The 20,479-nt window shown below is 35.1% G+C and overlaps 2 protein-coding genes across 2 annotated transcripts; both read left to right on the top strand.

Annotated features, from left to right (window-relative positions):
• The first annotated feature begins 140 nt into the window (after positions 1–140).
• On the top strand, positions 141–8,424 carry spag7 (sperm associated antigen 7). The gene is made up of 7 exons (XM_052557929.1): positions 141–724; positions 1,227–1,294; positions 1,399–1,487; positions 1,716–1,800; positions 6,788–6,877; positions 7,072–7,228; positions 7,666–8,424. The coding sequence occupies exons 1-7, from the start codon at positions 595–597 to the stop codon at positions 7,782–7,784; spliced, it is 738 nt and encodes a 245-aa protein (XP_052413889.1). The 5' UTR covers positions 141–594; the 3' UTR covers positions 7,785–8,424.
• Positions 8,425–8,757: 333 nt separating this feature from the next.
• rnf167 (ring finger protein 167) lies at positions 8,758–20,345 on the top strand. The gene is made up of 10 exons (XM_052557920.1): positions 8,758–8,995; positions 12,153–12,280; positions 12,479–12,559; positions 12,655–12,795; positions 13,691–13,778; positions 13,989–14,079; positions 14,884–14,989; positions 15,907–16,000; positions 16,831–16,911; positions 18,303–20,345. Exons 2-10 carry the CDS (start codon positions 12,191–12,193, stop codon positions 18,755–18,757), a joined length of 1,227 nt encoding a protein of 408 aa, XP_052413880.1. The 5' UTR covers positions 8,758–8,995; positions 12,153–12,190; the 3' UTR covers positions 18,758–20,345.
• The last annotated feature ends 134 nt before the right edge of the window (positions 20,346–20,479 follow it).

Raw genomic sequence — 20,479 nt, 5'->3', positions numbered from 1 at the left:
TTCTTATTTGCTTGATATGCAGAAACAACTAACAACTTATGCATTCTGAATAAAACTAGTCCATTAAATGAAACCATTTTAAATAACAGTTGAAGTTGTACGGGTGGATTTCAGGTTTAAACATTTGAAACAATGGTTCGGACATGCACCAGAAAGAAGTATAATAATTGATCAGACATTACTTTTACAAATATTACACTGATGTAATTTGTCAAATGTAAATAAATGAGCAGAAGACAATTCCAGAATAAACGAAAATACCCAGAATGGGAATCACAAAAAATTATTCATATGCATAACGTGGTATTACTGAGCAATTATTAATCTACACTGTGTTGATGTAAAGTGCCGATATTATGCTTTAATGAATCAACACGAGAGTCTTACGTGGTAATAAAATATTTGGCAAACTTCAATGCAAAGATACTGTTCTTTGATAATTGTACACCGACATTTATTTAGATTCAGACGCTTCAATGTCGATCACATGCTGAATATCTTAAGATCAAACTAATCCAAATACAGCGAGCGGCTTAATGACGTCATTGCGCAAGCCTGTGGTTGGACTACGTTACCCACAATGCCATTTCAAGAATGCAGCATGAAGCGAGCTTCCGGTTAAAATTAGACAGTCCAAAGATGGCGGACCTCTTGGGCTCGATCTTGAGCTCAATGGAAAAGCCTCCAACCGTTCACGATCAAGAAAGCCGAAGGAAAGCCAGAGGTAGAAAGTTTTAAGCCTACAGATACACATCCTTACATTCTGGAAAATGAACCTGGGTGTGCTTGTAGTTTTCCAAGTGAAACTTTAGAAATATCTGAGTGTCCTCTGCGACACTAACGCTGTAATAAAAATGAGCCAATCACCGCCTAAGAAATGATAGATGCAAGTACATACGTCATGTTTTTGCACTTCTGCCGTTAAAAAGCTTCAACACGTCATAGTTGGTTTGTTTGTCTCTTTTTATACACTTAATTAATTAAATTTATGAATTGGCCGTGCTTTGCGCTTTTTTGCAAAGGTGACTTTTAAAATGAGGTAAAAAGGAGGAACCTACACCCAGTCTCCTAAGCTTTACTGCAGCAACAAAATTGTCATAAACAATGACAACGTTTGCTAATGTATTTATTACATTTTTCACAGACAGTTCACATACATATGGCACTTAAGTCATTTTTGTAATTTAATTGTCTATTCTAATACCTCTCTTACTGTAACTGTGCAGAACAAGCTGCCAGACTGAAGAAGATTGAGGAGGATGAGAAGCGAAAGAAAGCAGAGTTTAGAAAAAAGGTATAATTCATGACTATAACTTATGACTTTATTTGTCCCGCATAAAAATGATCTTATGACATAGTGAGCTTTTGTTTCTGAAAATCAGTGTGGTTTTCCATTAGATGGAGAAGGAAGTGTCAGAGTTCATTCAGGACAGCACACTACAGAAGAAGAAATATGACCCAATGGGCAAGATCGAGAGAAGTATATTGTGAGTTCAACACTGTGTTTAGAGATGTTATCAGCTGCGGATTACCAAAGTGCAATGTAAATAATGTTAGAATGTGTTTATTTTAAATACATACTGCTATTCTAGTTTAATAAGTATGCCACTGCTCTCTTTCAACTACTGGTTTAACCAGTGGCATGAGTTTTAGGCAGGATTACCTGTTTTCCTGTGTGACATTCAGTTCATGCGAAACACCTCCATCTCTCTTAGGCATGATGTGGCTGAGGTGGCTGGACTGACATCGTTTTCTTTTGGTGAGGATGAAGAGAGCAGATATGTCATGCTGTTTAAAAAGGTTCATATGTACTGTGCAATTTCCTCACACAATAATCTTTGTAAATATGTTTCCTTGTGTTTAGTGTTCTGTATAATGAAACATTTATTTATGTAACACTATTTATAATACTGATTGTTCCAAAGCAGCTTGATAGTAATAAACAGGACAACAACCATTTAGCAAAATACAACAATTATGAAATGACTTAAAATTCTAGGATCCAAGAAATGAAGAAAAAAAAAAAAAAAAAAAAAAAAACAGGAGAAGCCAGACTCAGAATCAGTTCTCCTCTGGCCCGTGTTGTTCTCTGTTTCAGTGGTGTATAAAGTACCTGAAAGTCATACTCAAGTAAAAGTACAGATATATTACCAGAAAATTACTTTGGTAGAAGTTGAAGTCACCGTTTAGAATATTACTTGAGTAAAAGTCTTAAAGTATGTGATATTTATTGTACTTAAGTACGAAAATTAAATGTACTTCAGTATTAAAAGTAGTGATGTCTGATTTGTGAACAAATCGTTCAATTTAACCGATTCTTCTTAGTGAACTGGTTGAACCAGTTCACCAAATCAAACTGAATCGTTTGAAACGGTTCGCGTCTCCAATAAGCATTAATCCAAAATTACTTGATGTTAACACACTGACTGACTGACACACCCTCTGAGTCAGAATAAACCAATATCCCGAAGTAATTAATGTACTCAAACAGTACACTGACTGAACTGCTGTGAAGAGAGAACTGAAGATGAACACCGTGCCAAGCCAGATGACGAACGAACACGCTCACTGTTGGAGCAGTTCTTGTTCTCGAGTCATGAACCGGTTGCATCGGTTTTCGGATCACCAGTACACTGAACTGAGAATTGTTTCTTTCGGACGCGTCCGATTTGAGAACCGATGAACTGATGATACTGCGTATGCGTGTAATTTTTTAAGTATTTTGTTAAACTTCGGAAAGTGTGATAAAATAACTACATTTTTTTTTTTTTAAGATGAATGTTTCTAATCTGTATATTGTAGATAATTTATAGACCAAAAGGGATTTTCAGTGAAGTTGGACAATAATTAAGACTCTAAAGACTGAATAGGAATGAATAGGAATAAGGGATGATTTGTGAAATATCTGTACTGTATTTATAGTTAATGATGACAGATTCACAAATTGAGTTTGTAGTAAACTGAACATGAACACGAGTAGAGCAGCTGATGATACTGAACTGCAGCACGTGCCGGTTAAATAGATTCTCGTTCTCGAGTCAAGAACCGGTTTCATCGGTTTTCGGATCATGAGTACACTGAACTGAAAACCATTTATTTCGGACGTGTCTGATTCGAGAACCGAGGAGCTAATGATACTGCGCATGCGTGATTCAGCGTGAAGCCAACTGACTCACAGCGCGTATGAACCGAACTGATTCTTTTGGTGATTGATTCTGAACTGATTCTGTGCTAATGTTATGAGCGTGGGTAAAGCGAGGGCTTGAATGAAGGGCAATCTGGCGAAACGTAAGTTCATTTAATAACAGATACATCGCAATGGATGTATAGTCATGGTTTCTGTGCTGATCTTCAAGATTTAAATCCTCGTATGCACATTATTGCTTTTACTGTATTTGGGTGTGTTGTTGCAAAACTTAATTGTAAACGTTTCATGATTATGAGTTTTTTAACTGACTAAAGTTGATTACTGACTTTATATATTTAAAGTGTAACTAAACCCCTGGTCAGAGCCTGACTCCACCGACTGACAATATGTGAAAAGTGGGCAGATCACAGCGGAGATAGAGGGGACGAACCGAGGGCGGGGCTGAGCAAGTGCGGCGGATTGAATGACAGCTGCTGTCAGCGACGCTAAAATGGAGAGTGACTGTAATGATGCAAGTAGCTTTGCAACAGAGCGATCATTTGAAGTAGAGGACTTTTCTCACCTATCTTCACCTGAAGTGGATGTCAAGGTGTCTGTTCATATCAATTCGATCAACTGGCTCAAACTGCGGTCTCAACTCCCGCATCGCGTCGCTTTTCAGCACGAGCTGTGTGGAGAAGCCCATCTCCACCTCCATTGCGTTGGAGAAGCAATCCCGTGCAAAATGCAGTTTGCACACTCCAACTCTAGGCGGGAACTCACGGTCTTCCAGGCCAAGTGCATGCAACCACTGGCGCCTAATTTTAAAGTCTGCTGGAGAACTATGCAGTCCAGCAGTGCTGTCACAACCAGCAACACACCTACGTACCATCCTGACCACTGTACTAAATACAGATAAATCTATGCTAACTTGAACATCTAAATAACTACATAATTGATATGCTAAATAGATGCTATAATCCTGTTTTCAATACTCGCAATTCCAACTCCTGACTCACTACTGTGATTTTGACGGAACAAGATTGTTTTATACTGCCAGGGGCGTGGTAGCTCGTACCAAGGGGCGTGGTGAGCTGGAAACTGCTTACGTCACTTGCCACCACAACATCCAATAGGAAAAATCAACTGCAGTAGCCACCATTCAATCTGAAGAGGGCAGCACTCAGACGTTTTTGCACCATATATTGTAGAATTAAAACACTTTATGCTCAAATGTCAAAAAAGTTACTCAAATCAATGAACAGCACTAATAAAGCCCCATTCTTACGGCTGAACTGTTTTAAAAAAAAAATTTTATTGAATCGAACCGTCCGAAAGAACCGATTCGCAGAAAAGAATCGAACTTCCCATCACTAATTAAAAGTAGAAGTACAAGTAATTGCAAAAATAAAAAAAGAAGCAAATAAATGTTCATACACGGCTTGAGTAGCAAGATTGTGTTCAGTTTTAACCATTTCTTCCATTTTGTATTTTTGGGTAAGAATGAGAAGCACTTCATCTGTACTTAGTTGCTGTGTCTCATTTCTGAGGCTGCATCCTCCGGAGGTCGCATTTGAAGGCTGCATACTCTCATTTGAGAAAAGTAACCATTAAATTGCAAAGTAAACAAAAAACTATAGCATTTTAAACATCACAAGGAATAACAGTCAATTTTATTATGATTAATTTTCTTAAATGAGACTTCCCCGATGACGTATGCAGCCTTCAAATGCGACCTCCGGAGGACGCAGCCGAAATGAGACGCAGCTATTGTCTTTCATTCCAATATAAGAAAACATTTCTGGAATCTGCATCTGAAATAGCATGTATTTACACAGTACACATGTATCTCAAAGGGGACAAGGATTCATTTAAACTGCAGTTACAGTTGTATAAAAATGCCTTATGTTTTGTTTTTAACATTAAACATTGTATACTAACATTGTGTATACTTAAAAACATGAAGAAAAAAAAGAAATAGTAGAAATGTGAAATTAAAACCTCAGTACGTGACAGCAAGTGTAGGTTATTGAGTGAGTCATTGAGATTCAACCAATTCATTCAAATGGCTGATTCATTCAGAAACAAAGCACTTGATCGGGTTAATGAGTGAATAACTGAATCATTTATTCCAAAAAGCTGATTCATTCAATAAGGAAACACCGTTCATTGCTGAAAACAGTGCTGTGATCTGGTTGGAACTATTTTCATTAGCAAAATTGAGCAAAAAAAAAAAGTTAAATGTAAGTCACTTATTAGCTGTGTCCAAATTCAGGGTCTGCATCCACCTTAGGATCCTTCCTACCCGGTTGAAGGAGGAGGGGTCCTCCGACGACCGCAAAAACCGGAAGTCGGTGTTTGTGAATTTGGACAGCCTATCCTTCTTTCAGTTCCCTCCCTTACCCGTTGCTCATATCATGTCGCCTAGCAACCGTGACAGCGCTAAGCAAGACGCGGGTGAAGAGCTCATCGTTCTCTCCCCGGAGCTTTATAAACACTTCTGTCTGCTCTTTCGTCCTTAGAAGCGTTAAAAACAGCTTCAATCACTAACAAATAAGCTGTGTGTAAGGGGATATTCACACAGGCAGTAAGGAAGAAGCTAGTTTACGAAAGTAAACATTTTTTTTTTTTTTTTTTTTTTTTTTTACATATACACGTACAAATGTAAAAAAAATGCTTAATGCTAAAACAAAATGCCTAACTAGAAAAACACTGAAAATATATATTTAAGCCAGTTTTTAAAAAAACATCGAAAATAATACTCCTCCCCCACTCCGCTACCGCTTGCTTCGTCCTGCCGAAAAGAATTATGGGATAGGTAGGACACGAAAGGATCCACCACACCATTCGTTCCAATTCTGGGAAAAGGAGGACGCATTTGTGGGCCGCGTTTGAAGGATCCTACGAATTTGGACAGCCTTCGTCGCGGCGCTGTGACTTAACATCCTTCAAATGAGTACTCCGAAGGATGTAGAACCTGAATTTGGACACAGCATCGCTTTACTGAGCTTGTATAAAATAATTATTAAAATGTGTTCATGCATCTGCAAAAAAAGGGTACACTTTGTGTGATATAAATTGTTAACTAGGCCTACATTAAATCATATAAATATTAATAAAAGCGTTCAGAAGCATTTTTGCCCTCTACAATTTAGAATCCCTGGAATTTTGAGTTTTAATAGACTAATTAATCAATGTGCGGGCACTCTATGTGTGATTTGTGATATATCATTACAACAACACTTATCATATTATCCCAGACAATGCTGTATATTGCACACCCCAGACTTGACTTGAGTGGAAAATGAAAACATCTGCGGTTGTGCAAGATGCGCACTTGTTTGCCCATGAGCAAAAGTGTTTTTATGAGTCTTGCAAACGCCAGACAACTGATTCGTTAAAACTGTTTTCCTGCAGTCTGTGTTCTTCTGACTATATTGTAGTAAGTAACGAATATGCTTCAGGGCAATGTATCAGAGTAAAGTATAGATTTTAATTAGGAAATGTAAAAGTTGGCTAAAATATAAAAACTCAAGAAAAGTACAGATATTCCTAAAAAATACTTAAGCACTGTAACTAAGTATTTTTACTTTGCTACATTACACCACTGCTCTGTATTAATGCTTATAGTGTTTGACTGGCTGTGTGTTTGTTACGAAGGAGTTTGCACCATCAGATGAAGAACTGGAGGCTTATCGGAAGGGTGAGGAGTGGGACCCGCAGAAAGGCGAGGAGAGACGTCGGCTAAAGGTAAGATCCCGAATGCTGTGCAAGAACCTGTTCAAAACCTCACAGTAGTAAGATAAGGAGAGAAAGTAGTTTCGTAATCTTGGAGAACTTTGCTTTGAGTTAATTTCTGTTAGTTCATATCTTTATAATTGGCTGTCTTTCACAATTTGACTACTTGGAACAGCATGTTCAAGTTGTTTTACTGCACTCTTCAGGAACAGGCTGCACTAGAGATGGAAGAGGCCAGTCATACTCAGGAGAGGCCTGTGTCACCCAATTCAAACTACAGAGACAAATACAGCCATCTGATTGGAACATCTGCTGCTAAAGATGCCGCCCACACGCTTCAAGCCAATCGGGCATATGGCTGTGGTGAGTATAATTAAAGGAACTGCACACTTTGTAAAAACACTTTAAATCTGAATCATGCAGGGGAGGGGGGAAATCAAAATTGTCCAAATTGTATCCCCTAAAAAATTATTAAATGATCAAAGGCATACATATTTAGTAGCATAAAGGACTATAAAGTAAAACACCAAAGTAAAAAAACATTACTGTTTGCAACAGGATAGTGAGACAGAAAAATCTGAAAAAATAAGATGATACTTTATGCCCAATGTACAACATTACATGTTAAAGCTCTGAAAGGCTATAACTACGTCTCATTTAAGAAAAGTAGTGGCAGTAAAATTGGCCGTTATTCTTGTGAGGTATAAAATACTGCAATTTCTTTCTAACAAATGCGACCACCAGAGGACACCGCTTTTGCCTTGATTTTTAGAATAGTGTTTGTTGTTTTGTTGTTATAGTCCCTGTGGCCAATAAGAGAGACACTCGCTCCATTGAAGAAGCCATGAACGAGATCAGAGCCAAAAAAAGACTGAAGAAAGGAGAGGTGGAGGCCACTGGCAGCGGCAGCAGTGTGTGAAAGTGGTGTGTGTATTTGTGTATATAATCCGTTATTATGCAGAACAGAAGAGCGATTGAACAGTGTTTTACAATGTTTTACATGAAGAGCAGGGTTTGATAAAGATGAATTGTCATGCACATAAAGACAGTTTAAAACTGCCGCAGGATAACTGTACTGTTCAAAAATGCTTTCACCTCTATATTACTGTCCCAAATCATGTGTTTTTAGAAATCATTATTAGAATAAACAGAAATGTGTTGTTCAATATTGAAAATTCCTTTTGTATCTTGGCATGGTGATATAATGGCTCCTTTTAAAGTAAAGTCACAGTTGGTCTTAGAATAGTTTTCATTTGCATGAAATGCTTAAAACAGTCATATTTATTGCTTTGACATAACTGTGGTAGGTATGTTCGACTCCATGGCCGTTTTAATTTTAAATTATTAAGCAGTATGTCCTTAAACTAGTAGTTGTTCCTCATTGATGTTTATTTGCTTTAAATAAATTCCTTGTGTGTTTTATGTACAAGTGTTGTATGCAGTTTGTATATCATCTCATCCATAGCTAACACATTCTCCATCATTCTGAGCTGTGAATCATTATGTCCTTATGTATATGGACTAGATGGATCAAACAAATAAAATTGTGGTGTCATAGATTTCAGTGTCATAGATTTGGAATGTTTAGTTTGGAATTGATATTTTCATTAACTTATTATATTATAAACATTTATTGCAATGTTTAACCCATACCCCTCTCTATTTTTTGTTCCTAGAATAATTGAGAACATTTAATTTTATATATATATATATATATAAATATATAAATATATATATATATATAAATATATATATATATATTTGTGCTTTTATTTTCAGTTTTTATTAATTCATTTCGCCTTGGACATCAATCCCTGGCTGCAGTTCCGTCGTCTATCTCCAGATGGATCCACGAACCTTTGGGAAACTCGAACATCTCTCGCGATAACTGCAGTTCTCGCACTTCCCGTTGGCCTTGCAGACTTGTAAACAAACGTGTGATCGTAGTTCCACCAAGGGGCGAACCAGGCCAGTCCATCGAGAAACCTACACAGATCCATGAGCTGTAATCTTCGAAAAAAGCATTTTTGGGAGAAAAACGGCTTGTTACAACGATTTTAGCGGAGTCGAAGCGAAGACGCGACTGGGAGACATTAAGCCAGCTAACGTTAGCTGGCATTCGCTTGTACAGTGAGTAAAGAATTATCTTAGAGACATCTCAACTACACTTTAACTGAGTCCTTGCCATTTACATTGAATTGTTTGTACGCTTGGGATATAATTCTGGGTTTCGGAAATATTATCTTCTATGAGACGACAGGGATCGGGAAGTAGCAGCCTCCACGTCAGAGATGATCATCAATTTCTGATGAATGATTCTATTTCGGTCATTAACATAACGTTAATCACCAGTGAGGAGTTTCGGGATTTTGTTTAGCCCTGATTTGTTGTGTGTTTGACTTGTGTCAGTAAAGAATTCGCGAAGTGGGCTTAAAAAGCTGCAGTTGTTGGTGGTTGTAAAGCCTGTATTGTCCATAAATAGCGATAAAGTCTGCAAGTAAATATTACTTTAGCAGAATGGCTAAAAAGTCAAATTTAGTTTTACTGTTCCCTAGAATTATCTAGAGTTTTGGTCATTCCCAATGCGCATCCTTTACCCTTCATTTTGTAAACAAAAATGTTAGTTCCACGTTTGTGGAGAAATCTAGAATAATGTATAACAAAACAATGCGTTGCAACACATGCAAACACAATACACCAAAGTTCCTCTGAGAACTTGAAAGCGGCAGTCAACACTAATAGATAATGAATGTTCTTCGCAGATGTGGTGTTTTTTGAAATACTAAGTATTTAATGATTTATCATGATTAGCAAATTTACATGCAAATGAAATGCCACTACTGTTAGTTGGCTAAGAGCTCTTAGTTATTGGCTGGTGACTATTATCTCCGAATGGCTGAATACTAGAGTAACCTGTCCTGTTGAACTGTATCTCTTGATAACATCAACAGACTAAATGTTTACAGTGGTCCTGAAAAGTCACAGTTTTGCAGAGTTTCACTCCAACCATATTCAGGTACACCTGAACCAGCCAATCAAGGTGTAAGGGTTACTTAAGGTGAGTTTTTATCTCAAAACTGCAAAACTGAGTGGCTCTCCAGAACCGATGTTGGCCACCCCTTACCATAAACCTACCCGTCACACAAAACTACTGCCTATTTTAATAATAATAATAATTATTATTATTATAATAAAAACACCACTTATTATGGTTTTTAACTCTTTTGTTTTACAAGGACACAGGTAGGATCGTCATAAACCATGTTTATATTGTAATACCCATGTTGTTATAGACTTGCATCCTCATAATCCTTTATTCAAGAACATGTAAATCATTTGTTAAACAAACTGCTTTGCAGTTTAATCTCTGTAATCTGGAGGTTAGTTTATAAAGTTGTTTCCTATATATATATATATATATATATATATATATATATATATATATATATATATATATATATATATATATATATAATCTTTTCACCAAGAAAGGGGAGATTTTACAGCATGTTGTGTGTTTTGATGATTGAGATGGCAAGCCCTGTGATAGAGCTGTGTATGTTTGAGCCCGAGTCAGAAAAAAACTGAATCCACGCAATCATTTGCAATGCAAAACAGTATAAACATAACTGTTGACTTATTTCTTAAAAGACACTGTAAATGACCGTTGTGAAATGTGAAGAACAAACAAAATATTAGGTTTCAGTCACTCAGATGTGTCAGTAAATATAAACTGAAGCCCTGCATTTCTATTGCTGAGCTCTTTATGGAATCTATGTAGGTTTCTTGGAGATGCAGGTGCTTTACATCCACTAACAGACACAATTCTACCATATTTCAAACAATAATTAATATTGAGAGTAGGTTTTGAGTTCTGAAACTGAGGTTTTGAGTTTTTTTTATTTTTATTATTATTGCTGAGTAGCCTCTTCTGTGTGTAAATATCAAGAACATTGTGATTCTTCTTTTCTTGATCTTTTTATAAGCAGGTCAAGAAAGTGACAATTACAGTTCCTGTTTAGAAAGTCTCAGCATTTTGATCTGGCCATGATAATAAGGAACTAAAACTGTCCATTTACATATCTGCAAAACACGTTGGATGACTTTTAGACACACCTTATGATGCATGTGTTATCTAATTATTTTATATTTTATTTTAATTTATTTTTCTTGAAGTTAAATAAATTAAATTGAAATTAATTCTCTTTTTGTAATTTCACCAGTTCCTTACAGGGAGAGTTTATGAAATAAACCCAATAAAATTGTTCTGCTTGATCGAGGTTAACAAAATGTGGACTGCCCAGACTTTTCTCAAGCAGTTTTAATTCCTCATACGTTGTTGATGACTCAGGTAAACAGCAGTTGCTCAGTTTAGTAGCACTTGAAATCGCTGAATGTGCTCAGTACATTTTATGGTCAGGGTTAATTAGTTATTGGAAAGATGAGTAATCTGGATTTCTCCGTATGACTTGGTTTGATGCATTCATATTAAAAGTGGTTCATTTTAAAGAAGCTCTTAAAGCATTGGTCTCAAACTTAATTTCCTGGAGGGCCACAGCTCTGCACAGTTTTGCTCCAACCCTAATCAAACATACCTGATCCAGCTAATCAGGTCTTCAGGAATACTAGAAACTTCCAAGCAGGTGTGATTTGGAGCTGGTTGGAGCTAAACTCTGCAGAGCTGTGGCCCTTCAGGAATTGAGTTTGAGACCACTGTCTTAAAGGGTTAGTTCACCCAAAAAAGAAGTTCTATCATTAATTACTCACCCTCATGTTGTTCCAAACCTCAAAGACTTTTGTTGATCTTCGGAAAACAAATTAAGATATTTTTGATGAAATCCAAGAGCTCTCTGACCCTTCATTAGACTGCAATGATATTACTACAGTCAACACAAAGAACTGTAGCAAAATAGTCCATGTGACATCAGGGGTTCAACCGTAATTTTACAAAGCTACGAGAATACTTTTTGTGTGCAAAGAAAACCATAATAACGTAATTTATTCAGCAGTTTTTCTCCCAAAGTTACTATCTTCTGCCATTTTGAAGAGTACACCAAAACGTAATCAGCGTGATGAGTGTTGCTTGTGTGAGAAATTATTAATCATGAGTTGTGCTTTCTTAGAATTGATTCGTAAGTCAACAGTTAGGCCTATTTTAAAATGAAATTAATCTGTATATAAACAGGGATTCATGTATTGAGGAGCTTATTAAAGATACATTTTTCTAACAGTCACATTGAAAATGTTTGTCATGTTGAAGATTGTAAAATCATGCGTCTGTGTGCAGGTCTTGATCGCCCTCAACAGGGCCCAGCCTAATTCAGGATGGTGTATGTTGGGGCGCAGCTGGGCGTATCAGTGCTAGTCTTGTTCTGCACTATGGCTCCGTCTCCTGGTCAGGCATATATATATGCTGTAAGTGTCTGCATTCAGGTCTTCATTGGTTTTATAGAGGATTTTATGATACTGTACATTTGTTGGGTATTTGGTTGCAACAAATATACAAACTTTACCTTTAAACAGTCAATATAAATTTTATAATGCGAAACAATTGATTGCTTTATAATGGCTTTATACTGCAGCTGCTAATGGCCTATTTTCTATTCCATGCAGCATTACAGTAACATGACCTCCATGCTGTTTGAGGATCTGCCTGCTCTCTTCGGCCATACTCTGCCAAAAGACGGACTCATGGTAATTAATCTCTACTGCTGGACTTGTAGTTTTGACCAGTGAATAAAGTCACTACATATGAGTGACTAACTTCTCTCTTTTGTTCTCTCTTCCAGGGTGTGCTGGTTGAAGCTCATCCTCAAAATGCTTGCACACCTATAGATCCTCCTCCAGTTTCTCCCACACCTTCTGATCCCAACAGCACTACAAAATACATTGTCCTTATCCGACGCTATGACTGTAACTTTGATATCAAGGTTAATGTTCTTGCACAGCTGTGCTATTCCAATAGATACCAAAATACGGGCTATAAAAGTTGAAGTGTAAAGTAATATGGTCAACTGACAAGAATATATATACAACTAAAGGCATGTGACAAAAGACAATGTCCGCTTGTGAAAAAGAAGTACAATTTGGCATGCTTATAAAATACATATTATGGAAATAATGTAGTTAAATATACTTGAGTGTGAAGTAAATGTTATGGTTTTGTCCACTTCGTCCATTCTTTCTTAAGTAGGACTTAAGTGGATCTCTGTCTAATTTCATAAGTACTTCTATTGTCTTGGAAATATGGTTGCTGCCTAATGTACTGACAAGTATTTATGGTAAACTAAAATACTTTAATATCAATTGAAACTTGTTTCATGAACTTAAATATATTTGTAAATGTACTATTGTAATGATAAAGTCTAAAACACAATGTAGTTCATTTAAAACATATTAACTTTAAATGGAACATTAAGTTTATTATATTAGTAAGATTTATGATATTAGTCAACACAACAAAATAAGTTGTGTTGACTAATATCATAACTTTGAAGCATGACTAAACATAATGATTAAAAAGCAAAACTTTTCATTTGACCTTATCACAGAGCAGTTTTTAAGAGTAATTAAGTCTGTAAAGAAACAGTCATGAAAGTAAATAATATAAATAAAAAAAATAATAAAAAATCTAAGATTTCAAGTACACTATAAGTGCACATTCGATACAATGAAGCACAGTTCATTTTCATAAGGTTGTTATCCAGTGTGAAGGCTATCACAATGTTAGTGACTTTATATGGTCACAGGTACGTTTAATGTACAATGAATAACAGAATATGTGAGCAATATTCTTTTTTATTTGTTTTGTTTTTTTTGTTATAGGTGCTCCATGCACAGCAGGCCGGTTTCAGTGCAGCCATAGTTCACAACATGTTCTCTAATTCACTTCTAAGTATGGGATACAGCAATGGTGAGATTGAAATACACACAACACAGTTTTTAAGAAATGAACATATAAGCAGTGGTGAATGTTTATAGAATGTTTGAAGTCTATCTATGGAATTTTTCAGAACAGTTGATCCCCTATTGAAAGGGGTTTAAGACATTTGTTGTAAGACTTTTGCATACTTTATCGTATTTGCAATATAGTACATTTTTTGTCCATTTTGTTTCTGTTTAGACTCCATTGCGGAGGAGATCGAGATTCCTTCTGTGTTCACAAGCTACTACGCCTCTCAGATACTGCTCAAATTCATCATACCAGAGAAAGGGTGAGAATAATAAAGTCTACTTACATTCTTTCACAAAATGGTACATGGATTATGGGACTTTTTATTTAAAAAACAAGGTTCTAACTACACAGTCGAATGGAACACAAAACTTTGAAGCTCTATATCTCAAAACTACTCGGAATGCAGAGAGAACCTTTTAATTCCAAGAGGACGTTATGTTCTCAGAAAAAAAAAGGTACAAAAGCTGTCATTTTAGGTGTGCATTTTAATACTTCAGAGTTACTTTAAAAAATATATTTTAGAACCCAAAAGGTATATTAATATATTTAGAAAATGTACTGTCCTAATGACAGATTTTGTACCTTTTTCAGAATGTACTCCACTATAATTAATATTTATTATATATACTGTACCATTCTAGTATTAATACCAGTAGTAAGTGATCAAAGCTATGAAAAAAAAATTAATTGAACATGTGGAAATTATGTAGCGACCCAAAATAGTTAACAAATGAAACCGGTCCTAAACTGTCATATAGAATTTTCAAATGATAAAATACAGAACCGTTTACAAACCTACTTATTCAGCTTCTGGTAATGTCTTTTTTGGATGCTCTTAAGGAGGAATTTCAGTTATTTTTTCTTTTTTTAAATTTGTAACAAAATGCCATGTTGAAGCACAATTTAAATTTGTGTACTAATTCTAACTAATTTCAGTCAAAGGGCATTATGCTAAATTTGAATTATTTTATTTAGCTTACCATCTTTCAGGGCACAGTTTGTTATAAAGGTATGTTTTTAAGGTTGTATGCGTAACTTTGTTTGTTGACCCACTTTGCTTTAGGGCTTATGTGATTCTAAAGCCTGAGTTCTCCTTCCCTCTGACCTACTATCTCATCCCCTTCACTGGAGTTGTTGGCATGATCATCATTGTCATGGTCATCATACTGGTCAGTGCTGCTTTATTAATATCATTGTGGATTTACACAAGAATCGTGCATGGAAGTAAAGGTGTCGAGAACATTTTTTTTTTTTTTACAAATATTATAATGATAGTATGATGTGCTATATTCATATTTTACAGCTTACAGCTCATGAAAGTCAAAAATCCATTATTCTTTTCTTTATTACGCTCCACAAAATGATTGGAGCTTTTAAGCTTCAAAAAGGAGCACCAAGAACTATCATAATGTATGCATGCAGTAGCTTTGCTCATGTCAGGAGTGATGTCAGTGTTGTCCATGTAGGCAGCTATAAAGAGTTTGGAACAGAGTCGATCATGATAAATTCATTGGTGGGTTATAATCAGGGATGCACATGTGCACAAGTGGTTCACATACTCATATTAATACATAATCCCTGTTTAGGGTTGACTAACTGTAATACTGTATAAGATTTCCATTCAAACTGAAAGCATAAATCTAAGCTATGCGCTGATAGAGCAAAACACAAAACTGTAAAATGTCATTCTCTGACATGCTTCACTCGGCAGCCATAAAACTGGCAGTGCATATATTTACTTACTGGCAACTTGGCAAAAATAAAAGCTTGCTGATTTTACATTTGAAAAAAAAATTTGATATTAGTATTATATATATATTTTTATTATTAAGTAATTTATTTTTATTTAATACTCACTTTTTTATTTTACAATTTAATAGCATTATTATGATTTACTTTTTATTTTTATGAAAAAAAAGAATAATAATACTATTATTCATTATTTACATTTTTATAGCTATATTTAATGGGTCACAGTAAATGCAGAGTGAGTGCCAAAACAAATCTCTAGGTACTCTCATTAAACAAACTTATACGAAACGTATGTGCATCATTGGTAATAATGTTGTGTTTTGAATTGGTCCAGATTGTGCGGTGCGTGCAGCACAGGAAGAGACTTCGGAAAAACAGACTCTCCAAAGAACAGCTGAAAAAAATCCCCACTCACAAGTTTGTTAAAGGTGAGCAAGAAACTATTTAAGGTTTATTCAGTATTAAACATTACATAAACTCTATGGATATGTGGTTTTGTCTTTATTTTACACAGAAAATAGTCTTGACTCCACCAACAAAAACACACAATTACTGAAATGCAATATGCACTGACAATCAAGTCCAGAATTAAGTTACAAGAAAATATATGTCTTAGAAATTCATATATATCTAGAGAGAGAGAGAAATTGAGAGATAGATAGATAGATAAATAGATAGATAGATAGATATTTTAAATATAATGTAAATGTAAATGACAAAACAAAAAATGTATTTTAAAACAAGCCCCAAATCAAATAAATAACACAATATAAATCTCTTCATATAAACAAAATAAGGCTTTGACTGTGCTCTTTCCATTTAAAATAAGAGGCAACCACTTTTAATCAGGATCCAAAAAAAAAGATGCTGCATACATTCAACATGAGCAGTTTTTAATCTAAATTAGATTAATAAAAACTAATTGATAATTCATTTCTATCTAATAATTAATTTCTATCTATTTATTAATCAAACTAATTAATAAAAACTATATACATTTCAAATCAGTAAAAATAAAATCACAAATTAATAAAATAAATAAATCCTTAACTAAAATTAACAATAAAGAAAATTAGTTTAAAATTACTTCTTATTCAAAATATTAACAGTATTAACAGTATACAGTATCTTAATGACGCTGAAATAACACTGAGATAAACCACAAGGTCAAACAAAGAACTCACGATCACTGGTGTCAGAGTTCACAGAGTGTGTGGCTGGATCATCTAGCACTTTAATAATTGCATATTTTTCCCAGGTGATAATTATGATGTGTGTGCGATCTGCCTTGATGAATATGAAGAGGGAGATAAGCTGAGAGTGCTGCCCTGTTCCCATGGTAAGTGAGCTGCTCAAGTCTGTGTATTTAAACATGTCTAACCTTTGGCTAAAGATAAAGTGCACATATATTACAAGAAATTGCATCTTTTAGTTTGACTTTTTGTTTAGTTGATTTTGAAAAAGCAAAGTGAAACATTTCAATCTGATTGGATCTGATCAGAGACACATTGGAGGTTTCTCACACACAGAAGCTGCATTTGTACATATTTTTTTATCAAGTTCAATTATTTTAAATTAAAAAAATTTAAATGATTTATTTCTACTTATTTTGGTAAATATTATGTAAAAAAATAAAATAAAACAAATTTCAATGCAAGAATCCTCCATGCATGTGTTGTTTACTATTTATATATAAAATAGTGTGATATAAAAATCAGGCCATAATGCTCTCTAAAATAATGGCTTCGAAAAATTGTCTTTCAAAATTGTCTCTTAATCTCTGTGTGTAAAAGAAATTTCCTGCCTAAATTCTAAGTCACCAAAACAACAACAACAAAATCTCAATGTCTTTTAATGTTTATGTAAGAAGTGGCGTTTAACTATGAGCTTGAATTTGAAACCGCAAAGGAAACTAATTATTTTAGTAAATATGCATTATTTACTATCTTCAATTTAAATAATGCTTTCATACAGCACTTGTGAAAAGTTCGGAAACATTATGATTTTCTATAATATGATTCTAGTGTTTTTAATTAAGTCTCTTCTGCTCACCATGGCAGCATTTATTTAGTTGAAAATACAGTCAAAACAGCAAAAATGTGGACTATTATTACAATTTAAAATGACTGTTTTCTATTTGAACATATTTTAAAGTGTAATTTATTTCAGCATGATTCAGCAGTGATTCTAATAAAAAAGTTTTTATTTTTGAATACTATTTCACATTATTCATGTTTTACTCTATTTTTTAGCACTAGCCCCCCAACTGAGCCTGGTTTCTCCCAAGGTTTTTTCTCCATTCTGTCACCGATTGAGTTTTGGTTCCTTGCCGCTGTTGCCTCTGGCTTGCTTAGTTGTTTAGTCACTTCATTTACTTGATTGCAAATGAATGCACGGACACTATTTAAACTTAACTGAGATGATGACATCACTGAATTCAATGATGAACTGCCTTTAACTATCATTTTGATAAACTATCGTTTTCCTAATAATTATTGTTCAGTTGCTTTGACCCAATCCTTTTTGTTTAAAGCGCTATATAAATAAAGGTGACTTGTCTCCTTGGATAGTATAAGAAACGTATTTACAAATATTTAACAAATCTTAACGTTCACACACTTGTGTCAAGTACTGTATGTATTGTTAAAAAATAATTTTAAAGGAAGAAAGAGCTATTTTTTGTCCCTGTTCAGAATACCATAACATAGCTGTTTTTGTTCCGTTATTCAGCTTACCACTGCAGATGTGTGGACCCCTGGCTCACCCAAACTAAGAAAACGTGCCCAGTGTGCAAGCAACGCGTGACCCGTCCCAACCCAGAATATTCAGATTCTTCAGATTCCGACGGAGAGTCGGCGCCACATGAGGCTGAAGAAGAAGGAGCGACCAGCGAGGCTGATTCAGAGCGCACACCTCTCCTTCGTCCCTCCAACCCCTCGTCCCCCGCCTCCTCCAGCCCGCCTCCCACCTACGCCTCCACAGTAACGTCAGAGGCTGTCGTCGCTACTGTAACAACCTCCGCACAATGCTTGCCACATGCACCCCAGCCTGACGTGCCCCTGCTGGGATACGATGAGTACTACTCACCCGTAGAGGAATCTGATGAAGGTACTGATGAGGATGAGGGTCACCCCTCAGATAGCGATACCGCAGAGCTCATCGGACGGGGCACTGTGCGAGTCTGAGGGGCCGATTTAAAACAGCTACGGTTGTTCTCTGTTGTATATCACAGAGCTCATATTTAGCGCGCCCCAGTCTCGCTGAGATATGCATCCCCCTTGCTAGTGCAATCAACACTACACAGGAATTTTTCTATTTGACAGTAAAAATTGGTCCGTGTCCAAATAGAAATTTTAAAAGTAACTTTTTTTTGTTAAGTGAATGTAACGGTTTCTTAACAAAATAGTCCATCCATAAATAAATAAATAAATTAGAACAGATCATTTACTCGCCCTCATGTCATTTATAAGCAAGTGTTAAGCAAATATAACTAAGTTTTCTTAACCATATTTACCACTTTTACCATATTTTGATGTGGCCATGAATGTGTTTAATCAAATTAATATGTGAATAAAATCCTAAATTAAATCATTTCGTTATATAAAGTGACTTAAAGACTAAACCGATCAAGAATTCATTTGGATTCCTTTTATGACATTTTTAAGAACTTTTTGAAACTTGTAAAAGTTTTTGGTCTGTAGACAATCAATTGTGGAACAGAAATCTGTCAAGATTCATTAAAAATATCTTTATTTGTGTTTTGAAGATAAATGAAAGACTTATGGGTTTAGAATGGCATAATAGTGAGTAAATAACAATTAAGATTTTTAGTTGAAGTATCCCTTTAAATTCTGCTTTGTTCCTTGCATAAAGCTGTCATATTACTTCAAGAGATGTAGAATGTAGCACATTAATCACATGGATTAATTTAATGGTGATTGATTGTCAATTTGGGAGCTTGGTCAGCTTCCTTATTCTACTAAATTTCTCCATTTGTGTTTTACTAAGAAAAAAAAAGTCAAAATGATGGTGAGTATATAGTGACAGAATTCTCAAAATTTTGGGTGGACTATTTCTTGCTGTCACTATTTATGTGCAATAAGGACAGGTTGCCAGTTTGTAAATTAGTCATTTTATTTTGTTTGTACATACAGAGGCCACACAAAAATTATTGCAGACTTCTGGATTAGCATTTTTGAAAACTAACTTGCTTTAGTTTTAGTAAACACCTTCATAAATCAACCTGTTTAACTGATCAAACAATACCATTCTACAGGATTTCTTTAGGTTACTACTACAACAACAACAAAAAATAATTTTTAATCTCTTTTTTTTTTTAATACATAAACTGACTGTCTGAACCAGTTCCTTGTTCCTCTCCTTCATATCCTTGTTCCTCTCCTTCATATCCTTGTTCCTCTTTTTCCCCTCATCATGTAATGGCATTATTCTCTGTCATGTGGATATACAGTTAATACATATGTTTGCAGTTAAACGTTTTATTATCATTATTGATGCAAGCTGTAAAGCTGGATGGACAGGCAGTCTTTGTTTAATATAGATATTTGCAATATAAATGCTAGCTGCTGTTTGAAATTCAAATTTACTTTGATCATAGCTGACAGTGTAATGACTTAATAGCAATGTTCATAACCTTTTACTGTCCTTAAACTGTGTTGTCTGTACTAAATAAACTTGTGCCTCCTTCAGCTTTTCATTTGTAAATGTAATACCATGTGTTTCTTCCTTTAAATCACTAATCAGTCAAATGAATGACGTGTCTGTTTTTCTTTCTCAAGTTTAATTTTTATTGTGATTTCACTTTCAGTTCAAGGTCCAAACTCAAGTCTTTGACATCACCGACACGGAAATCACAAATTGAAAGTCAATGAGACAAAACATTTTGC

Source organism: Carassius gibelio, chromosome B5 (assembly GCF_023724105.1).
Source record: "Carassius gibelio isolate Cgi1373 ecotype wild population from Czech Republic chromosome B5, carGib1.2-hapl.c, whole genome shotgun sequence".
NCBI lineage: Eukaryota > Metazoa > Chordata > Actinopteri > Cypriniformes > Cyprinidae > Carassius > Carassius gibelio.
This window is presented reverse-complemented; position numbering and strand designations above follow the sequence as displayed.